The sequence below is a fragment of the Triticum aestivum genome, chromosome 3B (genome assembly GCF_018294505.1).
Source record: "Triticum aestivum cultivar Chinese Spring chromosome 3B, IWGSC CS RefSeq v2.1, whole genome shotgun sequence".
Lineage (NCBI taxonomy): Eukaryota > Viridiplantae > Streptophyta > Magnoliopsida > Poales > Poaceae > Triticum > Triticum aestivum.
In genome coordinates this window covers 125,824,884-125,848,199 of record NC_057801.1, presented here as the reverse complement: position 1 = coordinate 125,848,199, position 23,316 = coordinate 125,824,884, and the positions used below count along the sequence as shown (strand labels likewise).

Below are 23,316 nucleotides of genomic sequence, written 5' to 3'. Positions count from 1 at the left end.
CGGTCCGGCGGTTTAAATGAAAAAAGTCTCTAAAGAGCTCAATAGTTGGCTCTTCTTGAAGGTAAACTTCGTAGAACACTTGAAAGTTGCATATATTGGACACAGAATTTGGTCCAATGTCTTGAGGATGGAGTTGAAAACTAGCAAGCACATCCCGGAAAAACTTTGAACCGGGAGGGCTAAAACCCCGGTCTAGATGCTGCATGAACACAATTACTTCCCCGGCTTGAGGTTCTGGAGGGCATTCAGGGCCAGGAACTCGCCAATGGAGGACATCTTTCTTGGCCAAAGTGCCAGTCAAAACATATCCATTGAGCTGCGTTTCGGTGATCCGGGAAGGAACCCGGTTGCATGCTCCGAATGGCTTGGTCATATTGGAAGGTAAACTGAAAAAGCACGAAGGCCGGTTTACGATTCAAAGTTGATGTATACCAACCAGAGTTAAACTGGGTAATTATGCATGTTAAACCGGCTATTGCTACTCAAGTTAGATGGCGGTTTAAGTGAGGGCTAATGGTACCAGGCGGATTATGATTTTCTACAAGTTAAACCGCCTATGAAGGAAGCAACAGAGCTGAAATTTGCTAAGTGTTGCAGAAACAAGTTTCACACAAGGATGACATAATTTTGGATCTACCGTGGCCTAGTAAAGAAAATTTTCCGAACCCTAAAAATGGCGACAATAGAATAAAGAGGATCCAGATGGATCTGTTTGTGGTTCTAAAGATATTATGTGAGGCAAAACAAGATTATAGCTTCGGCCGCAGGAGGAAAAGTTAGGTTGATCTGGATTCAACAAGGCAGTAAAAAAGCAAGGGTAAAGTGATCAAGCTCGGATGAACACTGAAGAACACAGGCAAGCACCGAAAACCTAATGCAGATCTAAGGTTGAGGGAGAAGGACTTACCGGATTCTCAGGAGCGGCGGCGAAGAGCCGTGGATCTCTGGTACGTTTAGGTTGATGCAGCAGCCAGGGATGAGGCAGAGCTTCAAGGTCGATGGCGGCGGCGATGCTTGAGTTCTTCGGGGTCGCGAGGAGGAAGAAGATGCGAAGAAGCAAAGGGGGAAAATGGAAGGACCTCCCGGTCTTATTTATAAGGGCAAGGAGATAAAATGGCAGGCGCGACAATCGAGGAGCCTGAAGCGGCAAGGGGCGCAGCTGTCGCCTCAATCTTTGGGGTACCATTAATGAAGGGAATCTTTTTAAACTTTTTATACAGAGATGAAATCATGATGATCTGCTGCTGTGTCCAAAGGATGACGCCACGGCGGTTTAACAACGTTTACAGGAGAAGACATCATGGCGGTTTACGAGAACCGTAAGAAGATGTTCACTGAATTTTTCTAAGCATTGAAGATTGACATGAACAGGTTCAAATCAATCTGGGGCCTAATGTCGGGGATATAACTACTGAGTGTAAACCGCCTAGGAGGGGCCGGTTCACGCTCAACTATATTGAAACCCATGAAGACAAAGAAGATGGCGCTTTACTGATGAAGTTAGAGGCCCGGAGCCCATAGGCGGACTAGGGCCCATAATGGTAAACCGCCATAGTTGTATAACTTGTATTGTAAGTTAGGAAAGGGAGAGACCGAGCCGGACACTTGTATGAGCCGGCCTTGGGACTCTATAGACCGGCCGGGCGTCAATCTGTGTATATAAAGGGATGACCCGGGGGTGGTTCAGGGACAAGAAACAACAACTCGAAAGCCAGGCATAGCGTGTTTGCTCCCTGGTAATCGAAACCCCAATAATCCCATCACAACTAGACGTAGGCTTTTACCTTCATCGTAAGGGGCCGAACTAGTATAAAACTCCTGTGTCCTTTGTCCGGTTTAACCCCTTTAAGCTAACCCGTTGCGATGGCTCCACGACTAAGTCCTTTCACAAGGACATCTGACGTGATATTTCCACGCCAGAGTCGTCTGCGAACAAGAGGTGCGAGACCACCGGTGCGGCGGGGCAGATCTTGACACCACCTGTTCGTCCATTGACCTCGGCATCATGAAGCAGGGCTGACAGCCCTTCCGCGCAGATGACAAGAAGGTACAATGACGATGGATCACCCTGACGTAACCCCCGGGTGGGGGTGAACTGCTCAGTTAACTCGCCATTGATCTTAATTTGGTATCGCACCGTAGTAACACACTTCATCACAAGATCCACCTAGCTGATAACGAACCCAAGTTTGAGGAGCATCGCCCGCAAGAAGTCCCATTCAACGCGGTCATAAGCCTTGCTCATATCCGCCTTTACTGCCGCTATACCCTCACCTCCTTTTCTCTTGTTTAGTAGGACATGCGAGAGCTCATATGCTATAAGCACGTTGTCGGTAATGAGGCGACCGGGAACAAAAGCACTCTGATTGTCTGAAATGATGTCTGGGAGCACAAGTTTCAGTCTGTTGGCAATCACCTTGGAGCATAACTTATAGACTACATTGCATAGACTGATGGGCCGCAGATCTCTTATTCTACTCGGGTTTTTCACTTTGGGTATGAGGACGACGACAGTATCATTCCACCCGTCCGACATTTGACCCCCCTTTAGAACTGAAATCACTTCATCTATCACTTTCTCGCCCATGAAGTGCCAATGCTTTTTGTAAACAATAGAGGGCATCCCATCAGGCCCCTGGGCTTTGAGATCCTCAATATGATCAAGCACTGCTTTGACCTCTTCTCTTGACACTTCCGCTTCGAGGATGTTCCTCATGGCCTCTGTTACACGAGGTTGCACTTTGGTAAGCAACTCATTCATGCGATTACATCCAGTAGAAGTGAAAAGGTCCTGAAAAAAAGAGAACACATAGTTATTTAAACCTTCTCCCTTCTTCACCTCCGTCCCATCCTCTTTCCGAAAATGGAGGAGTGAAGTGAACCCTACAAAGTGTTGAGGAGAGGGCTATTTGGAGAACCGGACAACCTTCAGGGGCTGACGTGGAAGAAGAGCACACCGCAGATATTTCTCCTAACTAATCCATTCGACCATCCCCCTTCACCAAGGGTTTAAGGAAAAACGGCGGCCCACTCGTCGGTAAGGGTTTTGGGCGCCCCTCCCCTCTCCCTCCCGCCGCCTCCATTCCCCGCGCCCCCGCCCCCGCCCCCGGAGACGGATCACCGCCGCTGAGCCCCACCCGCGCAGCCACCTCCCGACCCCCCCAGCAGCACACCTCGCCGCCTCCCCATCCATGCCCGCCGCCTAGAACCCCACGCCCGCCGGCCACCAAGCGGGACACCGCCTCCCCATCGCTGCCCGTGGCGCACACCCGCCGCCGTGCCGTCGCCCGCCCCCCGCCTCTCATGCGCGTCGCCTCCATCGCCGTCCCCGTGCCTCCTCGTCGGGACTTCGCTGCCTCGCCCCGTCCGCGGGCTCTGGCAATTGGGCTTTGAGGTATGAGCTCGTTTTCATCCACTGATTGAGTTAAATCCCACTCACTGGCCTCCGCAACTTCTGGCTCTAAATCCGCCCATGGTTCAGCCAGCGAGAGAAATTGGAGTACCCCCCGCCCCTAGCAAGGAAATCCCCCTAGCAACTGGAAGATGGACTCGAATTTCTCTCGTCAGGAGTAGGCGGGCATTAATTAGATGGATAATTAAGCTAGGAGGGCCTCCTGAACAGGCCTGCGCTACTGGCCGATTCAGTCGTTGCTGGTAGAAATTTGCCGCTTGAATCCTAATTTTGTAGCAAGCGTCTGCTCTATCAGCACCAGGTTCAGTATGTAATTCTGTGCATACTTGCTCCCCAGTCGTGTTGTCACTGTTCTCAGCATTTAAGCTCTTGAACACAAATTGAGATTCGTGAAGCTACCATTTCCCAGGCCTTTTAGTGTTTTGTAACACGGTTATTACTGTCACTCGCCTGCTTTGTGCGCTGAGACCTGATTATGGTTTTCTCCAGATGATGGCCAAAGGATTTCTAGCCAAGAGCGATAATGCAGGGACAAAGAAATCTCCCCTGCAAATCCAGATGCTGGAGAGTTTTTATTCTGGTAGGCATGTGCTAGTGTTTCAAGCTCCTTTCCTGCTGTCATGTCTTATTTTTTGTTGTTCAACTTTTTGTGCTGTGGCTAAAAATTTCTCGATCCAGAGGTACAATATCCGAAGCCGGAGGATCTGACAGAGTATGCGGCATCTGTTGGTTTGACTTACAACCAGGTCAGAATATGGTTCAAAGAGCGGAGGCGGAAAGAGAGGAGACACATGGAAGCTGCAGAGGTTTACATGGAAACACAAGCTACTGCAAGATCAAATTGGCCTAGATGTAGCAGCAGCAGGTCTTCCAATTCAAGCCAATCTCCAATGCAAGGTATTGCGGGTTTGCAGCCCGAGGATGACATTACTCTTGGTAGGAGTATGAGCCTTGTAGGAGAGAAACACACACTTCGCTCACAAGTCCTATTTCCGAAGGATTATATTCTGAGGAAAGTCTTCCGCGAGGATGGTCCATCTCTTGGGGGTGATTTCCATCCCCTTCCTGAAAGGGCACATGTCCATGTCAGGGGTCTGTCTCTAGTAGCACTAAAGGTTTCTGAGAAAGTCATTTATCATCATAGACATATCTTTCTATCTATGTGTAAGACCTAATTAAGCTTAATCAACCACACAGTTCTATTAACAACTCTGGTAATTGTCTCATTTTTTGTTTGGTAGGTGTAGCACTTCTTATGTTCGATCTCAAAACACTGCTATTTACTGTAATTGTTTATTTACCATGCCATGTAAGTTTCATCCTTCTCTTTTGGCATGCATTCCCTCATTCTTGTGTCCATCTCAAAATAATACTAATTGTGTTAACGATTAGCATGCTATGGAAGTCCCAACCTTTTCGTTGGGCTTCACTCATTTGTAATACGGAGATTGTATCGAGCATCTTGTGCTTGATTGTGTTCGTCCTATTCATTTGTGCTTCAAGTTGTGGTTGCTTTGTAATGGCACTAAACTAGACTTGTGGGTAAACAAGGAAAGTAGAATTAGCAGGATCTGCAATCTCCTTCTATTCCCATTTGATCTTTTCTAACACTAATGCTGCTAACATATTTTGCATACTTCATGTTTGAATTGCATTCTGTAGATGCGGTTAATACCCTCACAATATCGTGTTGAATTGATTGATGCTGTTTTTAGTAGTCGCAGATACCACAGGACATCATTCCTACCAGGATCAAAGCGTTTTGAAGAAGAGAAAGGTATTGCTTAGTCTGCTCAAGTGTTTTCATTTTCATTTCTAGCACAGCTTTTGTTTCCTGTTGGTGCCGTGCTTCGTCTCACTGTGTGTGGCTAATGATGACTGGTGCTGATAGTCAGTATGGTGAAGCATAATTTTTGGTTTTCTGTACCAGAGCCTTTTATGAAAGCATAGTCACTAACTCACTATTTAGGCTAAGTGCACATTTTCATTGTCGTTTCTAGCACATACTTTTTTTCCTGTGTTAATTATTGTTTACTGGTTGTTGCCATACCATTTGGTGCCATCATGTGTGTACAATCTAAAAAGCACGGACACGGGGACGGAAAGCCGGGGATACGCATACGGGGACACGGGGTAGGGCATTTTTCAAAAACAACCATTCGGGGATATGGCAGGGTATATAAATATACAGAAAAATAGCATGTAAGCAAAATTAATGATAATTTTTAGATTAGAGATTTTGTACTGGATATATGTTTTTTGTCAAGGAATTACTGGATATATGTTGCCTCATTTCTATTGATAAAAGACTTTGGGGCTGCCCATAGTCCATATGAACCCTCCACTCGGGCCCATGTAGCTTTCCACTCAGAGCCCATATAAGGTACAGTTCCTGAAACCCTAGACTAGTCAGCTCCTCTAGCCGTTCTCTTCTCGTTTCCTCCAGCTGCCTGAGAGCTGTCAGAGAGCAGAAGAAAAGACTGAGCCACCGCTTATATCCCTCGCTGCTGGTTGTAGTCCCCATCTTTCTCCCCGCCCGGTCCTTCTTCCTTGTCGTCGAACGCCTTGCCATCTTCCTCTCTGCTGGATGGATGTTCTTCGTCTGGGGAAGAGCTGGGATTGGGGGAAACAGCGGTGTCGAGCCGGTGACCAGAGAAGTGAGTCCAGGCAGCAGCAGCCTCGACCCTAGGCTGCGGCGGCGAGGCTGGTTCCCGAGTCCCTACCGTGTCCACACCGTATCTGCCGTATCCCGATTTCTTTCCCTTTTTTTAGTTCGAAAAAGATGGGATACTGCTGGATACGTGTATCCCGGCGTATCCGCGCGTGTCCCCGTATCCCCCCGTACTAGGATGGCATTTCGGCAGTTTCTGCCGTATCCATGCTTTATAGTGTACAATCATGAGCTAGTGTCATTTTCTGTGCTGAACTGCTGGTAGTCAGTCTGATCCAGCATTATCTTTATTTTATTATCAGGCCTCTTTTTTGTAATTAGAACAATGGATTCTAGAAACTTTTGGGCCAGGATATACAACACTAAATCCCATGTATTTTGTGGGCCAAGAGATGCCCCCCCACATTTGAATTGGTATAAAAGATTTACAGTCCCTGCCTTAGTAGTATCACTTTTATTCAGCTATTTGCCGTAACAGTCTTTCTGAAGGCACTCTAATGTTCATTTTTATTCGGTTAGATGTAAGATTAGAGACCCACCGTACTTGTTTCTTAAAATTCTTGTGTTATTTTGTCAGTTGCTGATTGACAAATTATTTTAGTGCCTGAGATGAAGATGCTGTTAGCTAAACTGACCTTTTGTGTTTATTGTCCCTTTTTGTAATTGTAGTCTATGTTAATTTGTTTCCATTTGTTATATTGAGACCTCTAACCTCAGGTGCCCACCTTTCTAAAAAAATATTCATCTGCAGATCATGTCGCCTACTGCTCAGAGATTCACTTTGCCATTTGAGAACAATGATCCTGTGAGGAAGCATGGAAAGGGCAAAGGTTTAATGACAGTGTGGCATGCAATGTATTCCCAAACTGCAGAAATTCAAGATTGCTCCAGTTTCATTGATGAAACTGGTTGCTTGAGGTCATTGAGACCATTCGAAGATTTTGGTGGAAAGCTTGCCCAAGTAAAGTTGCTTATTTAATTTGGTCTGATACAGCCTATGTTATTTGAAACTTTAGTAGTTGTATACTCTGAATTAGCAACTGATAATTTCCTCCTTTTAACCTTATGTGCAGAAACAAACTTTGCCACGGAAGAAAGTAAACAAAAAGAGTAGATCTTCACCGAGTAAAAGAAAGGTAAGCTTTATTACTTGGAGAAGTCCACATATGGAGATAATGAGCTAATTTCTAGTCCTCTAGAATGCGAATCTAGACCTGTAAAGTTATTAAATGGCTGTCATTTGGAAGGAAAGCATTTTTTTGCTGTTGAAATTTGACCTTTTTAATCTGGTTAAATGGAACTTAATCTGCCTTTTGTGTAGTACACTAATGGTGATTTCTCGCTATTTTAGGTGCCATGTGGCAGAGTTACTGATTTGAAGGAGCATCCTCCAGTGGAGTGCCATCTTTCAGTTGATGAATCAGAATCCTCAGAACTACGAACTGAACAGGCTACTTTAGTTGATGATGAGGAGCTTGAGCTCAGTGAGTTACAAGCAGGTCCTAATCCGTTAAGATGTTCAGCTCATATTTCTTCAACTGGGAGACATGGCTGCCCCCTTTGTAAAGGTTTGCAATATCATCCTCTACCTCTTTGTTCTCATTTTTTCTAATGTAAGCCAATTTACTTAAGTATTAGTGCTTCACTTGCAGATTTACTTGCCAGGTTTCCTCCACCAAGTGTCAGGATGAAACAACCATTTCCCACAAAACCTTGGGAGTCATCACCTGAAATGGTGAAAAAGCTCTTCCAGGTTAAATGCAACACATTACTTTGAGAATACATGAGTAGTATTATCATCATCAATGGAATTTACCTTACATGAAATGAAAAAAAGCTCATGATCAGTCTGTCCAACTTCTATGGAATTTACTGTATAGTGCTGGTCGTGGAACAAGACTGGCTTCAATAATCTTTCCATACCGGTACCAATTTTGTTCATGAATCCAGTAGTTTACCGGATTTAGTTGCATCTGGGCAGCAGGAATATTAGACATGTCTCCTATAATATATTTGGTTATTTTGTTTGGAACATTAATGGCCTAAGCATGTTGTTAAAAATCTCAATAGCCCATATGAACTTGGTTAACTGAAAAATTCTTTCTTCCTTCACTTATTGTTTGCGTTACTGCCGTGCTCGTAGATTTTAGTGCGCCCACCTTTCCTCTACCAGTTTTCATGTTGAAACTGTGGCCAGCATCTGTTAATTCGAAAATATTCTTGGCAGGTTGTCCGGTTTGTCTACACACATTTTGGTAGTATGGATGTTCATCCCTTTACGTTTGATGAGTTTGCACAAGCATTCCATGACAAGGTGAAAATTTTGTTAAATCTCCCTGAAATTGGTATAAGTTTCTGTATAATTTTCTTACTGTGCAAATGTGACCTCCAGGACTCCTCGTTGTTGGGGAAAGTACATGTCAGTCTTCTCAAGCTACTTATGTTAAACACAGAAAGGGGCAGCGGCAGTGTGTTTGTACCAAGATCGTCTAAAGATAGCAGATTCTCAAGCTTTCTGAACTTTGTGAGTTTTCAAATGTGCTGTACACTTTAGTTCATTTCAAAGATAGAATTACATTGTGCTTATTCTAGAGCTATTATGCCATGGCGTCATTTCAGCATTGTCGGACAGTTCACAGATGAATTTTGAATGAGTGGAGAACTTAGTAGTAGGTTCATTTTATTAGTTTTTGTCAGTCTGATTGTACCTTGCTGGGTATATTTATTTATGTTAGCAGAAATATTGGCGAGTTTGTTGCATATTGTGTAAAGTTTATAGTTCGAATATAATGCTGCATTCGGAAGTCAAAGTATATGGTCTTAGACTAGTGCTGGAGTTGAGCAATCTGTTGAGCTGTTTCATTACCATGTTTTTTTTGTTATGCTCCTGTTCCAGTCTACTCTGGATATCAAGTTAATGATTTCCTTGAAGAACAAAATGGGCCTACAGGGTCTAATAAATGACAGCGTTGGATGAATCGGCTTTGTTTTCTAGTAGCACGAGGCTACTGACTTGTGTTCATCATAATTCATTACATTGAGTAACAGTGATCGTACAATAGCCAATAAGTGTGACATCAACATGATCCTTATCTTTCTATATGGTCTGATAAATCATACTACATTGTGTGAAGAAACTGACTATGCTATTCTTCTCATATTTACATTTATTTAGTTCCATGACTTTTTCAATTGCAGCACCAAACTTCTGTTTCAGTTGAGGTGTTCGTCTTGTCATACTCCGTTTTTATTTAGTCCACGTATTAGCTTTGGTCAAAGTCAAGCTTTATAAACTTTGACAAAGTTTATAAACAAAAGTATTAGCATATACAATGACAAATCAAAACCATTAGATTCATTATTGAATGTACTTTCACATCATCTAGATTTGTTATGGTAAATGTTTATATTGTTTTCTATAAACTTGGTCAACCTTTATGAAGTTTGACTTCAGTCAAATCTAATATGCAGAGTAAATAAAAACGGAGGGAGTACTACCCATAGAATGTGGACCAGAGTCCGAGTTTCACTGAGCTAGTAATTGTCTTGCTTTCTTTTCTTATAGATCCGATTGGAGGTAACTAGATAGAGTTCAGACTACTTGATGCTGCTTCATTAGGGCGAATGTCTTGAATGGATGCATAAGAGAACTGTCATCCTGCATACCTGCTTCCTGTTTGAAGAACTTATCTGAAAAATGCAATAGCTAAATGGTTTGCCTCTTATGTTTCTCTTTCAGGTTAGAGAACAAGAATTCGATGTGAATTTTTGGATCAAATCCCTGAATTCTCTTACTTGGGTTGAAATACTACGCCAGGTTCTGGTTGCTTCAGGTTTTGGTTCAGATCATCATATGCTGAATCGGAATTTCTTTAACAAGGTACTTAATGAGACCTCATTATTCTATATCTAACACTTGTATGTGGGTGTGCACGCCTTTCAGGTTACAGCTACCAATATTTGTATATATGCTGTAGGAATAGATTCCCCCTACAAGTACTTCTATTATGTTTCAAAGTAACACATATCCTTTTATTCAATTATAGGAGAAAAATCAAATGGTTAAATATGGGTTACGTCCTCGTACACTGAAAGGTGAATTGTTTACACTATTGTCTAAGAAAGGAAGCGGTGGGTTAAAGGTTGCTGAACTTGCCAAATCACCACAGGTAGTATCAGAAATAAACTGTTCATATTGATGATAGCTGGCCTTCTGTATATACTTTTGGTTGAGTATCTCCATGGCATTTTACTTGATTGTTCTCTTCAGATTATTGGTCTTAATCTCTCTGGCGCATCAGAAGTAGAGCAGCTTATTTTCTCAACTCTCTCTAGTGACATCACATTGTTTGAGAAGATTGCGCCTTGTGCATATCGTCTCCGTGTTGATCCTCGGATTAAAGGAAAAGAAGATCCTAGATCAGATACCGAGGATTCTGGAACTGTTGATAATGATGGGGATGCTAGCAGCAGTGGTGATGAATCTGATGGTCCACAAGAGAGTTATCCTGAGCATGAAAGTAGAATTGTCAGGTGGAGACAGAAAAACGTACATAAAAATATGAATAAATGCAGTGAAATTGATGAAAGTTATTCCGGAGAACGATGGCTTCTGGGGTTGATGGAAGGCGAGTACTCAGACCTAAGCATCGATGAGAAGCTGGATTGCTTGGTTGCTTTGATAGATGTTGTTTCTGGTGCTGGTTCTGTTCCAAGGCTTGAGGTAACCTTCACTCTCTTCCGGTATATTTCAATTGCAACATCTCATCTTTGTTCAAGGCATCATTGCTTAAGCCTTACTCCCTCCGATCCAAAATAAGTGTAGCAGTTTTGAGCTAAGGTTAGTTCAACCTTAGTTCAAAAGTGCGACACTTATTATGGATCGGAGGGAGTACTGAACTTGCAAAACGACTATCTAGGACTTAAAGGATCATTATTGTTAATGTTGCCCTGTATGAAGTAATCTGGCTGACTATAGTGCTCTGTCTTGGTAATGTAACTACATAAATAGTTTGGATGTTCTTAGAAGTGATCAGATGAGATAAGAGAGCAAGGTCTCATTTTTTAGAAGATTATGGCATTATTCTTTTAAATCATCCAAACCCATGAACCATTTATGCAAATTTACCTCCACTGAATTTTCTTCTTCTGTTGATGTGCTTTATTCACTTCTCCACAACTAACATAAATGATCGCACTTATAATTGATTATCCTAAGTTCCTAACTACACTATGATTGTGTCTCCTTACGGCTTAGGCAGAATTAGGAGAAATGGACATTTTAAGTAGATACTACTTTCATTAGGATATGTATACGGACATCTGAAGTGGATAGTGCCTGCCTTAGGTTACCATAATTCATTTGAAGTATTCGAAGTGAAAATACATACAATAGCCAGTGCCATTTCTCAGTTGTTGGGAAACTTAATCTTGGATAACTTTGTTGTGTTCACGTTCCAAGTTAAAGCTCAGCCTTCATACAAATGTTCTATTCTCTATTTGTATGCCCTGTTGGAAAGCTGCAGAATCTTATATTATTGTTTTCTACCTTTCATAGGAACCACAAAGTGTCCTGTCTAACATACAGAGAGCACAGTCGCATGCCTCAGGTGGGAAGATAAAGAAGTGTACAAGAACCATTTATCAATCTAGTGATGAGTACTTAAATAGACCAGGAAGCTCGCACAGTTTTGATTCTTCTATGCAAGGACAGTCAGGAAGCCTGAGGAGTCAGGATTACATTGCCGACTCTGGAGCTAACGAATCACCCACAGGATTTGCACATCAGCCACAAATTGTTCTCTTAGGATCAGATCGCAGATATAACAATTACTGGCTCTTCCTTGGCCCTTGTAGAGCAGATGATCCAGGGCACCGTAGGGTTTACTTTGAGTCCTCAGAAGATGGTCACTGGGAAGTGATAGATTCACCACAGGTTGCCCACCTGCTTAATTTGTGTAGCATCTAAATTTGCATCTTATTTAACCACTTGAGGTTAAACTTCCACAAATAAAGTTACCGGCTCTTTTTTTGTTTGCATTGCAGGATTTACTCTCACTGTTGTCTGTCCTAGACATCAGAGGCACCAGGGAAGCTCATCTTCTTGCATCAATGAAAAAGAGGCAATCATGTCTTTTTGAAGGCATGAAAAAACACTTGGAAGATGGGTGTGTAGTTGCGCTCACAGCATCATCTGATTCTTCTCGTTCCGAGACAAGCAGTGGAAACAGATATTCACCCAAGCCAAGTAGTGGAGATGGAGCTTCACCCCTATCAGACATTGACAGTGCTTCTGTTCCAATATATCTAGCTGGTAATCTTCAAAACGCATCATCTGCAATAGGAATTGAAGTTGGGAGGAGAAGTGATGAGAAGATGTTGAAGTGGGAAAGGTTGCAAGCGTTAGATAAATGGATCTGGACTTCTTTCTATTCTTCCCTTACCGCTGTTAAGTGTGGCAAGAGATCATTTAAGGAATCACTCGTTCATTGTGAAAGTTGTCATGATCTGTATTGGAGAGATGAAAAACATTGCAGAATATGCCACTCTACTTTTGAGGTTGGTTTTGATCTTGAAGAAAGATATGCTATACATGTGGCAACATGCAGGGAGCCTGAGGATTTGTACGATGTGCCAAATCATAAAGTTCTTCCTTCGCAGCTACAGGCACTTAAAGCAGCCATTCATGCTATTGAGGTGAGTACTAGAAAATGGTTGTTCTACGCAGAGTTTAGTGTCTGGGATCTACTTCGTTAAGAAACTATGATACATGGTGACTCAAAGTTGAGTTATGTTGCTGTATTGGATCGCCAGTCGCTTGTTTGATCACAAATAGCATATGTATTTCATAGCAGCTTCTTAATCATATCTTTTTCCTCATTTTGTGTGCGCTGATGTAGGCACGCATGCCTACGGCAGCTTTCGCTGGTTTGTGGATGAAGTCTTCGCACAACCTGTGGGTTAAGCGGCTGCGACGAACATCATCATTACCCGAGCTTTTGCAGGTCAGTATCTTTTTCCTGTTTACATCGTAATATCAGAACATTCATTCAGTTTCAGGTAATTTATACAGTATGTACTGTCTTTTGTTTTGCCATGTTTCTTCCCTGCAGGTTCTTGTTGATTTTGTTGGGGCATTTGATGAGGATTGGTTGTACCAAAGCTCATCAGCAGTAAGCTTTAGTTCATATCTGGATGACATTACTGTATACTTCCAAACGATGCCACAAACGACGTCTGCAGTTGCACTCTGGGTTGTCAAATTGGATGCCCTCATTGCACCTCATTTGGCACAAGCTGATTCTGGCAGAGGATTAGGCAAAGGGTCCATACAGACAAGTATGTATTTGGCTGATTCTCAATCGTATCTACTCCCTCCGTTCCGATGAATAAGGCGTATTCGTTTCGTTAAGACAAGACTTTGACCAACAATTACTCTTTTAATATTTGATTTATGTGATACAAAATCACTATCTTAACAAAGTACTTCCAAATACGAATCTAGTGATACAAATTTCATGTTATATAACTTTGTATTTATGGAGTAATTATTGGTCAAATGCATGTCTTAGTGAAGCAAAAAACGCTTTACTTTTAGGTATGGAGGGAGTACTGTATAATATGCTTATTATATTTGTGATTTGTCTTAATTTACTGCTCCCTCCGTCCCATAATATAATATCGTTTTGCAAGATAAGCTTGCAAGATGATCTTATATTATGGGACGGAGGGAGTACAATCAATGCCTTTGTTCCTATGAAGCACTTGCGTTTGAAATTATTATAGAACATCGGCCTGGAACATAAATGATCACATGAGCCCAGATATTATTCAACAGTACCAGTACTGGAAACAGTATTAGGGAAACCTGTATCTGATATATATGCCATTTGTGACTATATGCCGTCGTCTGTGTGGCTATATTATTCATTCTAGGTACTCCTTCAGAATTTTGATGCTAACATTTTTTTCAGTGTTGGGTCATTCCTCCAATAATATTTTGTGTATTATATGATACAGGAGCGTAGGCATGCTTGAGATAGCTAGGAAGGGACTAGATGGATTATTTTGTGTGGTGCCCCAGCTGCCACTACTCTTTTTTTGCATCAGTTTCAATCTTTTGATTGATGCCCACGCTTTTTCTCAAGGCGAGACAAGCATGATGCCCTTTTCTTTGCCTTCATCTTGATGCCTTCAGGTTTGAGGTTATGATCTTGAACTCTGCAGAAGCCACAGCATCTCCGTAGGATGGTGTGTGTACAATAATGTAAACACTAAGAAATTCTTTGTTAATAATCATTGCTCCGGCCTTGTAATTTCCTTTTTGTACTTGAAGTGGTCAGCGAGGCACCTGACTGGATAAAACAATACCTATTTTCATGGAATAGAAGGGCTATATAGATCTTTTTGCCAGTTTGCTAGGTTGGGTAGGTAGGTCTTCTGGTTGCATGGGAACATGGCGCCCCACTGTGCTACTTTGTGCATTCCCGTTGTGCTTCAGGACATTGCAGAGCTTGTCTGCTATTGGTATTTCTTGCGTTGCATAGTTTTGATATTTATATCGGTGGGTTTGCCGCCAGGGCACTTCATGTTTTTATTCCTAATCACTAAAGGACTCGGAGAAAATTAGTTGGAGACAGGATGAAGCCTGAAATGAGCATCGATTTTGCCGAACGCAGCCAGTTCAAAAATAGTGCTACAAGGACCATACTCCCTCCTTCCATCTATGTTGGGCTTAATGCATTTTTCAAGACCGCCTTTGACTATTGATAAGATTAATAACACATGATATGTATAATGTGAAAATTATATCATTGGAAGCTCCTTTCACGTGTGAATTTGACAGTACGCTTTGTGTAACTTGCATGTCATATATTATTGCTCTAACACTTGGTCAAAGTTAGCCTCAAAAAACGCATTAGGCCCTATATAGACGGAAGGAGGGAGTACACATTTTTTGGTCAACTTTGACCGTCAATTTGACTAAATAAAGTTAACTTTGACTAAACTTCTATGCCGCCCAGCTTATATATTGGTAAAATTGAAAGTCCAAATGTATCTCAAAATGTGTACGAACCTTGTGAACAGAAAATGCAGCTGAAAGGAATTTTCACTAGGTTTCTTATTATAAGAGAACTAAAATGCAGTAGTTCATGTATAATCTTCTTTCCGAACCCTGCTTGACTCTATAAGCGAGCATACGTTGGGCCTTATGTTCCAAATAATCAAGTTAAATGGCTCCGTCCAGGGTCCAGGAGCGAACAGAAAAGCGTACATACATACAACTTCCCAACTAGGAACACATAATCTAGCGGAGCACCTGTGCGAAACAACGGAACCGAGTGCAAGGCAATTGCTGTTTTCGATGATCGACACTCTTTCACATGAGGCTTTTGTCAACTTATCGGTGTCCTATGGGCGATATGGTGGGCAAGAAGACAGGTGATACACGGTATCAATCCACCTTCGGCTACACATTATTTTATGAACAGGTTCATTGCTCAACATGAGATGGTACCACAAAAACGTACAACGACTCAGACCAGGCCTATGATCACATGTACGAGACAAGGCACCACTGCAGAGTGTTGCAAAAATAGGCTCGGCGGGTGCAGTGTGTAGGGACGTTGTAGGTCTCTATCTTGGAAGTTTGTGGAGGGAGTGACTAACGTTTTTTTTCCGAGAGTACGCCAAAGGCGTACCTTATCTTTATAGAAGAGAGAAATATATGTACAAGATTTGATGGTAGATCGTCACAAGCCGACGATCCCACCCAACCACTCCATTACATTAAGTGGACTACTCACAAAACCTTTGAACTCCTATCACTCCCGCTAGCCGCCATAGATGCAGCTCCTGAAAGATAATATTGGCTGTAGCACTCTCATCGCAAATAACACCAGACTGAAAAACCCTAGCGTTTCTTTGCTTCCACAACGTCCAGCAGATCGACATAACGAAAGCATCAAAACCCTTCCTATCCACCCTGCTGATCTGCTTGCGCACACTCATCCACCACGGGTGTGGCCTATCATGTTGCATGGGGATGAGGTTGGATTTGATGCCCACTTTGGTGAGGCAATTGAACCAGACCTATCGCGCGAATACACACTGAATCATGAGGTGGTCCACCGTGTCCTCCTCCTGGTCACAGAAATAACAAGGGGTGACCGTCTCCTGTAACCCATGCCTAAGTCTCCTATCCGAAGTCCAGAGACAGTGTTGAATCGCTAGCCACATGAATATCTTGCAGGCAAGAGGTGCTCCGTTCTTCCAGATAGCAGCCGCCGACGCAAATCTGATTCCACCCGCACAGAACATCCGATAAGCAGAAGCAACAAAATAGACACCCGAGTCATGCCAAGCCCACACGGCCTTGTCCCCACAGGCTAGATTGATGTCAAACTGCAAAAGAATCTCCTAGAGGTGGATAAATTGCGCAAGCTCCTCCGTGGATAGCGTCTCCGGTATGTCCTTGGTCCAATCATGCTGGTTTAAGCCCTCACTGGCCAACCTAGTGTTGATCGTCGTCGTTTTCACCTTGGATACCAGCATGGGAGCAATCTCAGCAATCGTGTAGCCATTCACCCATCTGTCCTTCCAAAAGAGGATTCGATTGCCATCACCGATTTCCCATGTCACCAAGCTATTGAACGCGCACTGGACTTGCTTATCCGGCACCAGATTCAGACCTTGCCAAGGCCGGCCGTCGTCCAATCTATGTAGCCATTCCCATCTCATCCGGAGGGCAAGTCCATGCTTACTAAGATCCATAATGCCGAGGCCACCTAGCTGTTTTGGGCGACACACTCTCTGCCAGGAAACCACACACTTCCCACCGCTGACCGCGTCCGTACCAGCCCAAAAGAAGGCCCTACATCCCTGATCCACTTTCTCTATTGCCCACTTTGGCGCTTCAGCCACGATTAGGTGGTGTGTAGGCCGAGCCCTCATCACTTGATTTGCCAGAATTAATCTCCCCGGCCGAGTAACTAGTCCTCTTTGCCAACCTGGGAGGATTTTAAGCGCTCTATCCACCATGAATTGCCACTCCGATCGTGTAAGCTGTTTGATACTCAGTTGGAGACCAAGATATTTCCAGGGGAAGTGCTCAATCTTCCATGGCAGAGCGTTCCTGACCAACACTTCATCCTGCTCCTCTCCACAGATCAATATCGCCGAGGATTTGGCGAAATTGACATTCAAACCCGAGGCCTCTCCAAAGATCACAAGAGCCTCCTTGACAAAAGTGATGTCAGCCCTAGATGGTCTAATGAATAGAACCACATCATCCGCGTAGAGCGAGAGCCGTTGCAGAGGCTTGCAACCATTCAACTTCTCCAGGATCTTGAGATCATGTGCCTTGGTAATGATAGCGGTGAGGGTCTCCATTGCTATGACAAATAGCATCAGTGAGATAGAATCCCCTTGTCATAAGCCGCAAGCATGCATGGATTTATCTTTCATATACCCATTCACCACAATCCTCGAGCTGGCCGTAGCGAGCATCGTCGCCAGCCAAGCTAGCCACCTCTCCGAAAAGCCCTTAGCACGAAGCACCTTGAAAAGGAAAGGCCATGACAAAGAGTCAAAGGCTTGAGCAATATCCAATTTGAGGAGAACTCCCTTGGCTTTCCTTTGGTGCAACCTTCTGGCCATTTGCCTCACGAGCAGGAAGTTATCATGAAGATTCCTACCGTGAATGAAAGCCGATTGGTTGAGATTAACCAGCTCTCCCATCCACGGGCAGATACGGTGCGCCATCAACTTAAAGGCCAATTTTGGGAAGCTATGCACTAAGATGATAGGTCTGTAGTCATTGACTCAGCACACTTCTGGGCTCTTGGGAATGAGAGTGATTAAGGCCTGATTAAGTCTTCCGAAGCCCTGACCATTGTTTAGGACTAATTTGTGTAGCGCTGCCATCACATCTCCCTTGATGATGTTCCATGCTTTTTGGAAAAACACTCCTATGTATCCATCAGGCCCTGGGGCACGGTCCGACGGCATGTCCTTGGTAACAACCCAAACTTCCTCCTCCGTGAAGGGAAGGTCTAATTCCGCGAGATCCACTCGCTGTATGTTGAGAGCCTCCATGTCTAGAGTGTGGTCTCTAGCAGAACTCACTCACAACAACTCTCTATATGCTTGGAGAAAAGCCTCCTCCTTTCCTCTTTGATTTGTGATGACCTAGCCGTCTACAACAATGGCCGGAATGAAATTTTTGGTCTTCCTACCATTGGCCACCAGGTGGAACAATTTAGTGTTAGCATCCCCCTCTGCGAGACATCGTATCCGGGACCTCTGTCTGGCGATCGTCCTTTCAAGTGAGGCCAGACCCAGCACCAATTGCTTGAGCATACTACGCAACCATCTCTCCTCTGGGGTAAGGAGACGCGAGTCCTGAGCACAATCAAGTCTGAGAATGACCAACCTCGCAACCCCAATTTGGAGCTTGATATTCCCTACTTTCCTTTGGCCCCAAGCTGTGAGAGCTCTAGCTGTGTTTCTCAGGAGAACATCCAGACGGTGAAACGGCTCCACTATCAAAGGATCGCAGATCCAGGCCTCATGGACCACCTCCAAAAACCCCTCAAGATTTGTCCAAAACAGCTCAAAGCGGGATCTTTTCTTCGTGCCAATGTGCTCTTCCAACGATAGATACAACGGGCAGTGGTCAGAAGAGTCAGTCGAGAGCGCTTGCAGCAAGCTGTCTGGGTGATCAACCTCCCAATCAACTGACACAAAAGCCCTATCGATCTTAGTGAGGGTAGGCACCTCCCTCTCGTTGCTCCACGTGAAAATCATACCATGCAAGAACAGCTCTTTAAGCGCGTTATCATCAACAAATCTCTTGAATCTCCCTATCATCCTGCGATCCAGCAGCGTGTTGTTTTTGTCCATCGCATGTAAGATCATGTTAAAGTGTCCAATCACCAGCCACGGGCCCGGGCAAAGCGTCCTCCTTTCAGATAACTCCTGGAGTGGATTTTCTGATGATCCTCTTGTGGCCCATATACCACAGACAGCCACCATGGGCACCCCTCCCTCGGCGCAACATAACCAGTCAGAGAGAAGGAGTCAAGGGCAAAGTTAGATAGCTGGACACGTGAGGAGTCCCAACCAACCAAGATCCCTCCTCTAGTCTTAGAAGCTGGTAGGTACGCAAAACCATCGTAAGATGGTCCTAAACATTGCAATATAATGTACTGCTCAACATGATCCAGTTTAGTCTCCACAATACAAATGATTGCCACACGCAATGAGTCGACAAACTCCCTCAGAGCCTTCTTCTTGACTGGGCTGTTTAAACCCCTCACGTTCCAGCACACCACGTCCATAGGGTTGTACGACATAGGAAAAGAGATCCTCCATGTCAGTACCGCGTCTAACTCCTACCTACGCGTTCACCATGGCCATGGTCTCAAACTGGTATGATAGGTTGGTGGGCACTGCCTTCCCAAAGATTGCCGCGATCGCCTTCAGCTGTTGCTCTTGCAGTGGCGAGTCGAACACAGAACGGAGCAGCCCTAGCGTGTGATCCGAAACTGTCAACTCATCACAATCCACCCCCAATGCCTTCAAGAGCACCATCTCCTCCACCGTCGCTTTTTTCTTCCTGCCTCCCCCAATCGAGCTCACAACTGACCTGGTAGTATGCCTAGGCATGAATGGGCCCTGGCCCGGTCGAATGCCATGGGCACCCTCAATCTCCTTGAGCAAAGGCGGAGCTAGCTTCTTGAGCAGACCGGCGCAGAAGGACTTGATGTTACCCAGAGCTACTAGTTCCTTAGCTGAAACATTCGCATGCGTTTCATCCAACTACGCAGGTTGTGCCACCACCATAGGCGCATCAGTGCATGGGTCTCCCACGTACGTAGTCACGTCCGTGCATGGATTCACTGGATCAATCTGGGGGGTCGTGCCCAATGAGACCAGGCCAGTCATAATGGACCCACTCAGCTCAGTGATCGGAGCCCATCCAGCTGCATGTGTGTCCACCTCTGGGTCCCGGGACAACAGGATCAGTTGCGCCGTCTCCAGAGCGGTCCTACCCTTCCCAACCCCCTCCTCCAACAGCGGCAGGGCTGAAACAGGGCATATAAGATCCTGCACCCCATCCATCAGATCCCCCGCACTTTCCACCGATTGGCCAGCGACATCCGAGGTTACAAGCTCCTGTGGGGTTCCAGCTGTCAAAATTTGCCTCTCCAGGTCCACATGCGACAGACCGCATCAGCCAATGTAGGGGGGACAGAGCCTGCAACCTGGCAAACCGCAGGATCCGAGGAAACCGTCCTATCCACATGCCCGACCTGATCTTGTCCATTTCCATCCTCCGTCGCCTTGTCGCTGTCCTCTGAGGCGCCCAGGTCGCCACTTTTGACCAATTTGAACTGTCCAGCTGTCGTCTTCTCAGCAGCCTACTCCACCAAAATAGCTGGCACCACCACCCTGCACGGCGGACCAATGGGGGTCCGGCCTAGGTTCCGCACCCCCACTCGATTGGGCGCTTGTAGACGCGGCCCCATCAGGCCAGGCGACGTCATGGGGGGTAGCCTCCAATCAGATGGTCCCACACGCCCCTCGAGAGCCTGCCTATACGAACGGCCATCTCCGCCCGTCGCCGGCGCGGCGCCGGACCGATCGAATCCACGGCGGTCCCGAACACCTCTCGTCCAAGCTTGCATTGTCCAATCCCCTCGTGCGAATGATCCATGCGAGCTATCTGGTAAGCCGCTCTGCCCACTGTCACTGTCCGCGTTCGAGCTCCGTCTCCACATATCCGGCGGCAAGAAGTCCCTCAGTCTCCCAATGTGAATCAGCGTGGGGTACTCCAACAGCTGCCGGAAGGAGGGCCGCCGCCATGCAGGATCCCCATTTACCGGCCCCGGCACCCAAAGCCGACGGCTGATCGGAACCTCATCAGGGTCCACGCACCACGCCCTCAGCTTGAAGAGGGAAAGATCCTCACGGTTCTCCGTCTTCGGCGCCAGCGTCGATCAGGAAGGAGCTGCCGAGCAATTCTGCCGCCGTCTCCTTGGTCCACGCATGGGAAGGCACCCCCTCAATCAAGATGTCGGCATGGACTTGCATGCACCTCGCCGTCTCCTGCGCCTGGCGCAACCAAGGTTTGATATGGAGCTGCACACCCTAGTGCAGAACCACCGGCTGCGCCAGAGCTTTGTTCATGAACTCATGAGAAGCAAAGACGATGAGGAAATCCTCCGGGAAAAACTTGTGGACAGAAAAACGATGTCTTGGAATGTCCAGCTGAGCCGCCATCATCACCGTTGCCTCCTCGCATGACACTGGAGGCCTGGCACCACCCACGTACACAGCCACCACCAGCTGGAGTCGGCGCTCCAAATCCTCCATGCTTGCCGACCGCTGAACGATGCACACCTCTGACAAAGACGTAGCCACCAGAAAGGAGGACGACATGGGAGGGGGACTGGGCGCAACCGGCGAGAGCGGCGCACTCGACGCGCTCTGCCTGGGCTCCAACAGCCGCCGTTCCCAGCCGTGGTCCGACCGTGGCTCCTGTGTGTCCCAGGATGCCTTGGCGATGACAGCCTGACGGAGCTCCTCCACCGAGATCGGGCTGCGCGGCCGAGAACACTGCGAGGAAACATGCCCCGACAGCCCGCAGTGGATGCAAAGCGGCTCCTTGGAGCAGTCCTGACGGCGATGGCCTTCCCCAAAGCAACGAAAACAGAGGCCATACAGGTCCGGCGGGATCAGGCGCCACTCAGAGGAAGAGGACGACCCCGACCGGGCCGCCTCATGCTGGCGGCGCAACGCCTTGCGACGGCGCCACATGGCTTTGCGATACGAGCCCTTCCTCTTCCAGGGGCCAGTGGCCGCCGGCATCTCCACCTCCTGTCCAGCCCCCACGGCCGATGAGGAGTGGGCAGATCCAGGCGAACCCGACAAACCCAGGCCGGAGACGATCGGCCTCTCACCATGGAGCGGCGTGGAAATAGAAGGCGGGCTCCTCGAGCCGGACGCCATGAGGTGGACGCTGCGTCCGGGCGGAAAGCGGCGGAGAAGGTGGACGCCAGGGTCGGAGTGGCCGTGGGGGAAGAGCAGGGGAGCGCTCACGGAAGGGAGAGCGGGGGAGCGAGGGTATGTTTTCTTTCTCTAGACACGTCGAAATCGTATCACTCCCACCCGCCGGAAGCGCATGCGAAAGCAGCTGATGGGGAAGTTTGCGGCGGAGCTCCCACTGGGATGGGATGGGATCAGTCTCTCCTCTCGGTGGCTGGAGTGGCGGCGAGGGGAGGAGGAGCGGAGCGGAGAGGAGTGACTAACATTGCAATATTGGAAGCAATCGCATGTCGCCTCTAGCCGAAGATTTGTTTCTTCAGAACTTTGTTGTTGCATCAGATTAAAAGCATGTGATTAGTGATATTGACAAAGGGACTGGTAACAACTATAGGAACATCATCGAAGAGGTCAAGCAGCGAGCAACCAATTTTAATTGTATTTTCAGCTTTGAAGGTTGAGTGGTGAATGTAGATGTAGATAGACTAACTAAGCTTCTCGAGCAGGGGCGCCACTTATGGTTGGGTCACCCCCATGATGAATTTTGTATTCCAATCCTTGTGTTTTTTATCAATAAAACTTATCTTTTACCCCTAAAAACCCATTTTCTCAATAAAATAAAGTAACACCTACCCTCTCGTTTAGGGTAACCTACTCTGCCGATGATCCAGATTTCCAACATGAGTCTTCTCATTTTCTACCTTCGGTCTCCTCCTTGGACCTTGGAAAGTGGAGCGAGATTGTTATCTAATTGGGCTTACAACCCTAGCCATGGAGGGGGCTAGCTCTTCATCGGCGACGAGAGTGCGATGGAGAACTTAGAGAGATGCTGAAACACCTTGATTTGAAAGATGAGGAACTTGATTATGTTGTGATTGGGAAGGAGTAGGTGAGAATTTTGAGAAGGAAGCGCAGTGGTTGGGAACGACCGCCTCAACACAAACTACCTATTTAGCTATGTGCAATGTTTGAGACTGAAACTTGTGTGGGGTTTAGCCCAAACACCAAAATACCAGGAGGCATGCGAGAACTTATTTATCTTCGAGATGTTCTGTCTAGGCGATCGGGAGAATGTGGCGCATGGTGGCCCTTGGCTATTTAGGGGCTAGGGACTCATCGAGAGGGTCATGATGGGTGTACTAATCCGTCCTTGATCACTTTAGATGGTTTATATGTTTGGGCACAA

The 23,316-nt window shown here is 45.9% G+C and overlaps 1 protein-coding gene across 3 annotated transcripts; it reads left to right on the top strand.

The window, feature by feature from the left end:
- The first annotated feature begins 3,102 nt into the window (after positions 1-3,102).
- On the top strand, positions 3,103-14,495 carry LOC123068944 (homeobox-DDT domain protein RLT3). 3 transcript variants are annotated; one of them, XM_044491653.1, is made up of 18 exons: positions 3,103-3,394; positions 3,902-3,992; positions 4,091-4,309; positions 5,137-5,189; positions 6,835-7,044; positions 7,157-7,219; positions 7,435-7,651; positions 7,736-7,836; positions 8,311-8,397; positions 8,476-8,607; positions 9,823-9,963; positions 10,130-10,252; positions 10,354-10,806; positions 11,641-12,018; positions 12,129-12,779; positions 12,983-13,087; positions 13,196-13,421; positions 14,103-14,495. In XM_044491653.1, exons 2-18 carry the CDS (start codon positions 3,902-3,904, stop codon positions 14,108-14,110), a joined length of 3,258 nt encoding a protein of 1,085 aa, XP_044347588.1. In that variant the 5' UTR covers positions 3,103-3,394; the 3' UTR covers positions 14,111-14,495. The 3 variants fall into 3 exon arrangements, with proteins under 3 accessions (XP_044347588.1, XP_044347587.1, XP_044347586.1); XM_044491652.1 differs by having other exon boundaries at positions 5,131-5,189; XM_044491651.1 differs by having other exon boundaries at positions 3,104-3,394; positions 5,128-5,189.
- Positions 14,496-23,316: the final 8,821 nt, after the last annotated feature.

Excerpts from the sequence above, each read along its gene's own strand:
- LOC123068944 (XM_044491651.1), top strand. The coding sequence starts at position 3,902 with ATGATGGCCAAAGGATTTCTAGCCAAGAGCGATAATGCAGGGACAAAG. Across the intron at positions 3,993-4,090 it reads GCTGGAGAGTTTTTATTCTG|AGGTACAATATCCGAAGCCG; the intron begins GTAGGCATGTGC and ends TTCTCGATCCAG. Across the intron at positions 10,253-10,353 it reads AACTTGCCAAATCACCACAG|ATTATTGGTCTTAATCTCTC; the intron begins GTAGTATCAGAA and ends TGTTCTCTTCAG.